Genomic DNA, 7,482 nt, shown 5'->3' with positions numbered 1-7,482 from the left:
CCCCCCCCCCCCCCCCCCCCCCCCCCCCCCCGCCCCTGCCCCTGCCCGGACATGGCCAGGGCGGCGACCACCGGGCGGACCGGATCATCCGCCGGGCATGCCGGTCGGCGGAGCTCCGGCGCAAGCCCCTCCGACGCCTGGCCCTGCGCCACCACCAGCTGCTGCTGCTGAACTATGCCTTCGTCAAGGTCATCAGCACGGTGGTGTGGCTGCTGCTGACGTCGCCCTTCCGGCCGGCCTCGCCCCTGGCCCCGGCATGGGTCCGGCTGATCATCGATCTGGCCACGCGCCTGGTGTCCGGCGGGGCCCTGCTCGGGGCCATGGCCGCCCTGCTGGCCGTGTACTTTGCCCTGCTGCCGCACTACCGGCGCTTCAGCCCGCTGCAGTACCTCAAGCGCCTGGACATCCACCACCCGGACCGGGTGCACGCCACCCAAACCCTGGGCCTGCTGAATGCCACCCAGCTGGGGCTCATGTGCGAGCGGCCGGGCGCCCTGCTGGGCCCCGGGCATGGGGCCTCGGCGGCTGGGAGCCCGCGCTCGGACGGCCCGCTGCGCCTGCTCCCCCGCCGGGGCGCCTGGCCGCCAGGGCGCGAGGTGGACCAGTGGCTGCGGGCCGATGGCGGCGCCGGCGGGCCGGTCGTCCCGCTGGGCCCACTGTCCCCGGACGCGCCTCCGGCCGAGCCCCGGCCCTGGCAACGCGCCTGGCCCCCGGTCAAGGAGGTCCCGGACGCCGGGGAGCCCCAAGACCCGGGGGCCTCCTGTGGCCCGGGGGACACCTCCGCCGGCCTCTGGCTCGGGGACATGTCTTCCGACGTGGGCAGCCTGTCCCCGAGCGACTCGGACCCCGGCTTCGGCGGCGGGTCCACCACCGACCCGGACCTCGGCCTGGACGATGAGGACGACCCGGAGGCGGAGGAGGACCAGCAGCTCGACCGCGGGGGGGAGTCGGAGGCTCGGCGCCTGGCGCCGCTGCGGTCGTCCGGCCCCCGGAAGCCGCCGGCCCCGGGGCAGGACCTCCTGTCCGAGGAGGACCGCTTTCTCGGGGAGGACGGCCGCCTGTACCCGGCCCAGGGGATCGGCACCATGCGCCGGGGCTATGCCGCCTCGCTGGGCCGGAAGTCGGTCACCCGCAAGTTGGCGGCCATCAAGCTGACCATCGCCCTGCGCGTGGTGGTCACCGGCATCTTCGTGGGGCTGCAGTTTGCCCTGGCCCCGCGCTCGGGCACCGGGCCGAGTGCCACGGTGGCCGCCACGGCCGCCATGGTCGGCCGCCTGCTGGCCCGGGCGGAGGGCTCCAGCCCCGGGCCGCTGGCCGCCAGCCTGCTGGCCGACAGCGCCGCCACCGGGTATGACGAGTGGGAGGAGTTCCTCGTGCGCGTGGTGCGTCTCTCTTGTCCGGGCCCTTCTCGCGTGCCTGGCTCCGGCGCACCCTTGCGCATGGGTTCATGCGTGTGTGTGTGTGTGTGTGTCCTCTTGTCGGCGTGTGTGCTCCAGGCGATGTATGCCACGGCGTGGACACGGTCGGAATCGCGGCAAATGCGCACATGCGTACCGTGGGTGTGTGGTCTTGTGTGCTTGTGTGTGTGTGTGTATGGGATAGATGCAAGAACGTGCTTGCTGGTGCACAAGCACACACTAGTGGCGAAAGGCCCACACATGCATTTCCGTGCATGCATTCACACTTACACTTACACTTACACGCACGCACGCACGCGCATACATACTGACCTGTCTACCTGCTAACCACATGACCCGTCACACGCACACACACACACACACACACACACACACACACACACACAGGAACACGTCGTCTTCTGCCTGGTCCTGGCCCTGGCCTCGGTGATCTTCAATGCCACGGTCTTCAGCTACCGGGAATTCAGCCTGAAGCCCTTCCTCCGGGCCTTCCGCGGGATCAGCCGCTCGCTCGGGAACTTCCCCTCCGGGCCGCCGTCACCCGGGCCGCCCGGGGCCGAGGACCTCCCCCGGCCAGGCGCCGGGCCACTGTACGAGTACCCGGCCACCGCGCGCATCCTGGCCCGCTGGCAGCAGGGCACCCTGCCGGAGGCCGGCGCCCCGGGGCCCCAGGGCCCAGTCGCCTGGCCGCCGGAGCACTCGGTCAACGCCACCCCGGAGCATGGGCCCCTGCGCGGGGCGGACCTGCTGCCGATGTCGGCTCTGGCGGGTGCCACCTTGCGGGCCGCCCCCGACGCGAGACAGGCCGGACCGGGGCCTGCCATGGTGGCCGCCGTCGCCGCCGCCGCCACCGGCCCGGAGGACATCTGGCGCCAAATCGACCAGGCCCTCGAGAGCGGCCCCTCAGCGGCCGGGTCCCCGGGCGGCGCCCATGCCCAGTCGCCCTCCTGGTCCGGGCCCGGGTCCCCGGCGGCCGGGGTCCTGCGGAATATGTCCACCGTCCGGGTGCTCAGCGGCCCGACGGCCATGCTGCTGCCGCCGATGGCCGCCCGTGGGGCCGCTCCCCCGCCGCATGGTGGCCGAGTCTAAAGCGAGCCTGGCCGTGGGGAAATAGCGCCCGCTGCCCGGGCGGGGGGAGGGGGGAGGGAGGAGGCCAGCTTGTGCCGCTCCCGTCGACCCCCGGGGCGGCCCTCTCACGCGCAAGCCGCGGACCAATGTCCCGCCAGTCAGGGGCACACGGGTGTCACCCTCCATGCGATGGTGCCTGGCCTTGTTGTGTGGGACCGGTACACTCGGGCCGGCAGCCGGCGTGCCAACCGGCTGCCACCAGGCCCGGGCATCGGCCCGCGGCGACGGGCCCGTGCTCCGAGAGGGCCGAACCACGCGCCGGGCCTCCCGGCCGCGCGGCACAGCGCCAAGCGGCCAAGCATAGAGAACAAGAGCCAAGCACAAAACCAAACTCCCCCTCCCATCGGGGCTGACAAGTGACATGAGGCCCGGCTCGTCGGGTTCGGCACGGCCGGAGCCAGGCGGCTGGGCTGGGAGGGGGCTGAGTCTATTTTATTTCGGGAAGGGAGGGGGGGGGGGGAAGGGGGGAAGAGAGCAGGGGAAGGTGGAGGGCGAGCGGGCGGGCGGGCGGGTGTGCGCGCGCGCGCGCGCGCCAAGGGGCCGGGGGCACCCCACGGAGAGGCAAGGGGCCGGGGCCGACCGGCCAGGGAAGAAGCACATGCCCGTGAGCACCGCGCGGCACAGCACCATGGGACAGCAACACCGAGGCCGAAGGGCGGAAGCGGACGCCCCCCAAAAGGAGCGACGGCCCGCCGGTCCGCCGGCCGACGCGCCTCCCTCACAGGCGGTTGTACGCCTGGACGAAGGCATCGGCATCGGGCACCGAGCGGACAGCCCGCTCGTAGAGGCTGATCACGCGCTTGGGGTTCCCCTGGGCCAGCTCAAAGGCAATCCACTTGAGCCAGACCGCGGCCGCGCGCGACACCCCCCGCACCAGGGTCGACTGGTGGTGGTCGGCGGCCGCCGCCGCCGTCAGGGTGCCCGTGGCGGCCGACGCCCCCGGGGTCCGGAGCATGGCGAAGCCGCTGGCCCCGGGGGCCAGCGCCGCGGTCGTCGCCTCCAGCAGGCGCTCCAGCTGCTTCAGCTGGGGCGCCGTGAAGGCCACCCGCTGCGGGGCAGCCTCCTCGCCGGCCGCCGGCTGCTGGGCCGACTGCTTGCTCGGCAGCAGGTGGTGAAGGATCAGCTCCAGCCCGGCCAGCGGCTGGGCGGCCAGGCCGAGGGCACGCTGGCTCAGGTCCAGCAGGGCCCCATGCCAGGGGGCCGGCCCGGCCACAATCCACCGAACGAAAGACAGCAAGCTGGCTTCGGAGCAGGCCAGCCCGATGAAGGTCCATTTCTGTGGTCCAGCCCCCGGGGGGGGACATGGCATGCCAGCCCGCACCAGCCCGGCCAGCCGGTCGCGGCGCAGGCGTGTCGCCAGGTATGCAGGCGTGTCAGGTATGCAGGCGCCGGGGCCGGGGGAAAGAGAAAAAAAAAAGGGAGGAAGAAGAGGAAACCGCAGAAGCAGCAGGCACCCCGCGGCGCACCTCGTAAAGGTCCTTCACAAAGGCCCGGGTATACACCTCCGGCAGGGCCTTCTCCGCCCAGGGGACAAAGTCATCCAGGAGCTTGAGCCCGGCCAGCGCCTCGGTCGGCACCAGCCCCAGGAAGAAGTCCGACACCTGGCCCGGGGCAAAGGGGCCGGTGCTGTCGGCGGCCGCGGCCGCGGTGGCCTCGGCCCCGCGCACCAGCAGCCGGACCTTCAGGGCATTCAGCTGGTCAAGTTGCCCGGCAGTCGGGGCCGGGGCCGGGGCCGGGGCCGCGTCGTCGGAATCGCTGTCGGTGTCCGAGCCGTCGTCGTCGTCGTCGCCCTCCTCCTCCTCGGCTTCGGAGTCGGAGTCCGACTCCTCGGCCGGGGCGGTGGCCGACGCGGCGAACTTCCCCTGCAGCACGCCGTCGATGGCCGCCAGCAGGTGCCCGGCGTGCTCGGTGCCCTCGGCCAGGTCGATGGAGTCGGCCCAGGCGCTGAAGAGCTCCGGCCGAAGGAGGTCCCCGCGCGAGACGCACTCCAGCATGGAGGAGCACAGCTGCGCCGAGAGGCCGGCACTCTGCGCGCATGGGCGGGCCGATGTGCCCCAATGTGGGTGGGTGTAAGGAAGGGCCGCGAGAGCAAGAGGCAGAAGAGGCAGCGCAGAAGGGGAAGCAAAACCCGCTGGGCAGAGGCACAGCAACGCCGACAGGAAAAAAAGAACACGCACCAGGCCGAGCTTCTTGATGCGCGGATCGGCCGCCAGGTCTTGCAGCGAGTCGATGAAGGCCAGCCAGCAGATGGTCCGGGCGTCGATCGAGGTCAGCTCGTCCAGCAGCGACAGCACGCCGTCCTCCATCTGGGTGATGGCCACGGCCACCTGGGCCCGCAGGATGTCCTCGGCCGGCGGGGCGGCCGGCGGGTCGTCCTGGTCGGCCAGGGCGGTGGCCGACTCGGAGCTCCGCGGCTGCGGCGGCACGAACAGCAGGCGGTCCACCTCCCGGCGGATGACCAGCGTCAGGGCGTGCGGGTGGAAGGGGAAGTCATTCTGGAGGCTGTGTGGGATGTGTGTGTGTGTGTGTGTGTGTGTGTGTGTGTGTACGGGGGGCGGTCAGTCGAGGCAAGCGGGGAGATGGGGAGAGAAAGAGAGAGAGAGAGAGAGAGAGGGGGGGGAGAGGGGGAGGCAAGCGGCGGGGAAAGGACGCACCTCTCGTAGACCATATCCAGGCACTCGGTCAGGCGGTGGCCGTACGAGGACCGAAGGATCTCCATGAAGCGGATGCGCAGCGCCAGGCTCTCGGGGTGGGCTGCATCCGGGTGTGGAAAGGAGCGACCGGGCGTGAGAGGGGGCGTGAGAGGGAGCGCAAGAGGGGGCGGAGAGAGGGAGGAAGGGGAAAAGAGACCGACAGACACAGACACAGACAGACACAGACAGGGGGGCAGAACTCGCCACACAGGAAGGACACAACAGAAGACCACACGCCCAGACGCACCCTCAAAGGCGCTCTTGATGATCATCTTGGGGATGGCGCCCGAGAGAACATGCGCCAGGCTGGCCTTCTGGGCGTCGGTCTGCCCGGCGGCGTCGGCCGGCGCGGCCCCCGCCGACCGGGTGACATCCGAGCTCAGGGCAATGATGCCGGACATGGCCTCGTCGGCCGCCGGGCCACCACCGGCAGCCGACTCGTCCGACGACTGGGCCGCATCCGAGTCCGACCCGCCGTCGCCAGTGGACCCGGTCTCCTGCGGGAGCTCCGGCACGGAGACCGCCTGGCCGGCGGCGGCCTCGGGGTCGGCCACACCCGGCCGCGACAGGCCCAGCATGGCCCGGCGCGCGCGGATCCGCTCGATGAACAGCGTCTCCAGGCGCAGGTACTCCACCCAGAGAGACACGTCATTGGAGCGGTTCAGCCGGGCGCCGCGCTGGAGCAGGGCCCGCGCCGTGTCGAAGTTGGACCGCTTGTCCAGCTCGAAGCTGGCTGCCATGATCCAGAAGAGCGGCTCGGTCGGCCGGGAGAGAACCGCCCGCGAGAGGATGCCCGCCGCCCGGTCCAGGCGGTTGTACGCCAGCAGGAACCGGATGTAGTCCACCCACAGGCGCGTGTCCCCGGAGAAGCGCATCATGGCCCGGTCGAAGATGGTGGTGATGTTGTTCGTGATCGCATAGTCCACGGGGTTGTGCTTGTAGAGGCCTGCGCCGGGGGGGGGGGGAACCCGGGGTCAGACGGTGTTGCGCGCACCGGGACGGGCAACCGCGAGCCATGCGAGTCGGCAAAAGGGGGGGGGGGAGGGGGAACGCACCGAGGCGCTGCTTCCGCTGCGCGCGCAGACTCTCCAGATTCATCTCATACTGGATGTAGCGCAGGTAGTCCAGCTTCACGGGGATGCGTCGGCGAAGCTTGTACTCGAAGTCGGTGCGCTTCTTGACGATCGCCCGGACCTCCTCCTGTGAGGATGGCGGGCATGGGAGCGAGCGAGAGGTCAGGGGAGGGGGGGGATGTCAGCCAGGCATACACAGAGCCGCCAGGGCCACATGGGCGCGGACGGGAGCATGCACGCACCGGGGTGAAGTAGCCGATCTCAATGAACTGCTTGAGGTCCGGCACCATGACCTCAAGCCGTGAGTGGACATTTTCGGCCATGCTGTTGAGTGGAGATACGCGTCGGACACCGGGCGGGGAGCGAGAAAGGTCGGAGGAGAGGGAGAGGGGGGAAAGGAAGACCGAGAGGCGGGGAGGAGGCGGGGCGAGGGGGAGGGGGGGAAGGAGAGGGCAGTGGCAGGGCCACCACACGGGGACCGACGCCGGGTACTGTGGCCCAAAAGAGCGCCCGCCCGCGCCGCGAGGGCAGATCTCCCCGCCCCCCCTCCCGGGCCCGACGGCAGGGCACGCGGGCGGCCAACGCCGGCTACGCCCCCGCCCCGGACACGCGCCCGCGCGCCAGCCAAGGAGAGAGCTCCCCCAGCGAGGCGGCAGCGCGGCAGCCGCGCCGGCCACAGCCATCCGGCCCGACGGCCGGCACACGGCCCGCGGCCGGACGACCGCCGCGCGGGCCTCATGTCCGCGATCACGTGCGGCGACGTGACCCGGCGCTCCAACGCCCGCGTGGTGGTCGTCCGGCGGGAGCCCCGCCCCCGCCTCGCGCCTGGTGGCTGCCTGCGTCGGCAGCCAGGCCGCGTGCGCCGGGCCGGCCATGCGCCGGCTCCACCCCCCCCCCCCCGCTCCCGCCCCCCATCTCCCCCACCCGGGGCAGCGGCGGCGGTCGGCCTCGCTCGCGGGGAGAAAGAGTGTCCCCGGCCCTGCGGCGCGCGCCGGGCACATGGCCGCCGAGGCAGGTGCACCGCCCGGGCCGGCGAGAAGAGGCGCCGGCCCAGACAGCATCCTGCCAGCACGCCCCGGCACCGCCTCCCCTCCCCCCCCCCCTTCTCCCTCCCCCTCTTTGGCCCGTTTGTGCACGCTTTGTCGCCCGCCTTGCTGCCCCGCTCCACGC

General features: G+C 72.0%; 2 protein-coding genes across 2 annotated transcripts in view; one reads left to right on the top strand and one right to left on the bottom strand.

Annotated features, from left to right (window-relative positions):
• Nucleotides 1-2,721, top strand: part of H696_05812 (hypothetical protein) — a gene marked incomplete at its 5' end in the record, with an annotated part of 3,479 nt that extends 758 nt beyond the window's left edge. The window contains 2 exons of the mRNA XM_009499613.1: nt 60-1,382; nt 1,806-2,721. Of these exons, the coding sequence (XP_009497888.1) occupies nt 60-1,382; nt 1,806-2,507 (2,025 nt within the window). The 3' untranslated portion in view covers nt 2,508-2,721. The remainder of the gene's footprint in view (nt 1-59; nt 1,383-1,805) is intronic.
• A 339-nt stretch (nt 2,722-3,060) lies between these two features.
• Nucleotides 3,061-6,757, bottom strand: H696_05811 (hypothetical protein). The gene is made up of 7 exons (XM_009499612.1): nt 6,555-6,757; nt 6,295-6,439; nt 5,487-6,185; nt 5,201-5,300; nt 4,724-5,048; nt 4,013-4,573; nt 3,061-3,822 (listed from the first exon to the last, which is right to left on the bottom strand). The coding sequence occupies exons 1-7, from the start codon at nt 6,633-6,635 to the stop codon at nt 3,265-3,267; spliced, it is 2,469 nt and encodes an 822-aa protein (XP_009497887.1). The 5' UTR covers nt 6,636-6,757; the 3' UTR covers nt 3,061-3,264.
• Between the last annotated feature and the right edge of the window lie 725 nt (nt 6,758-7,482).

This window comes from Fonticula alba (genome assembly GCF_000388065.1).
Source record: "Fonticula alba strain ATCC 38817 unplaced genomic scaffold supercont2.14, whole genome shotgun sequence".
Lineage (NCBI taxonomy): Eukaryota > Rotosphaerida > Fonticulaceae > Fonticula > Fonticula alba.
Note: the sequence above shows the minus strand (reverse complement) of the source record. Positions and strands in the feature narration are given on the sequence as shown.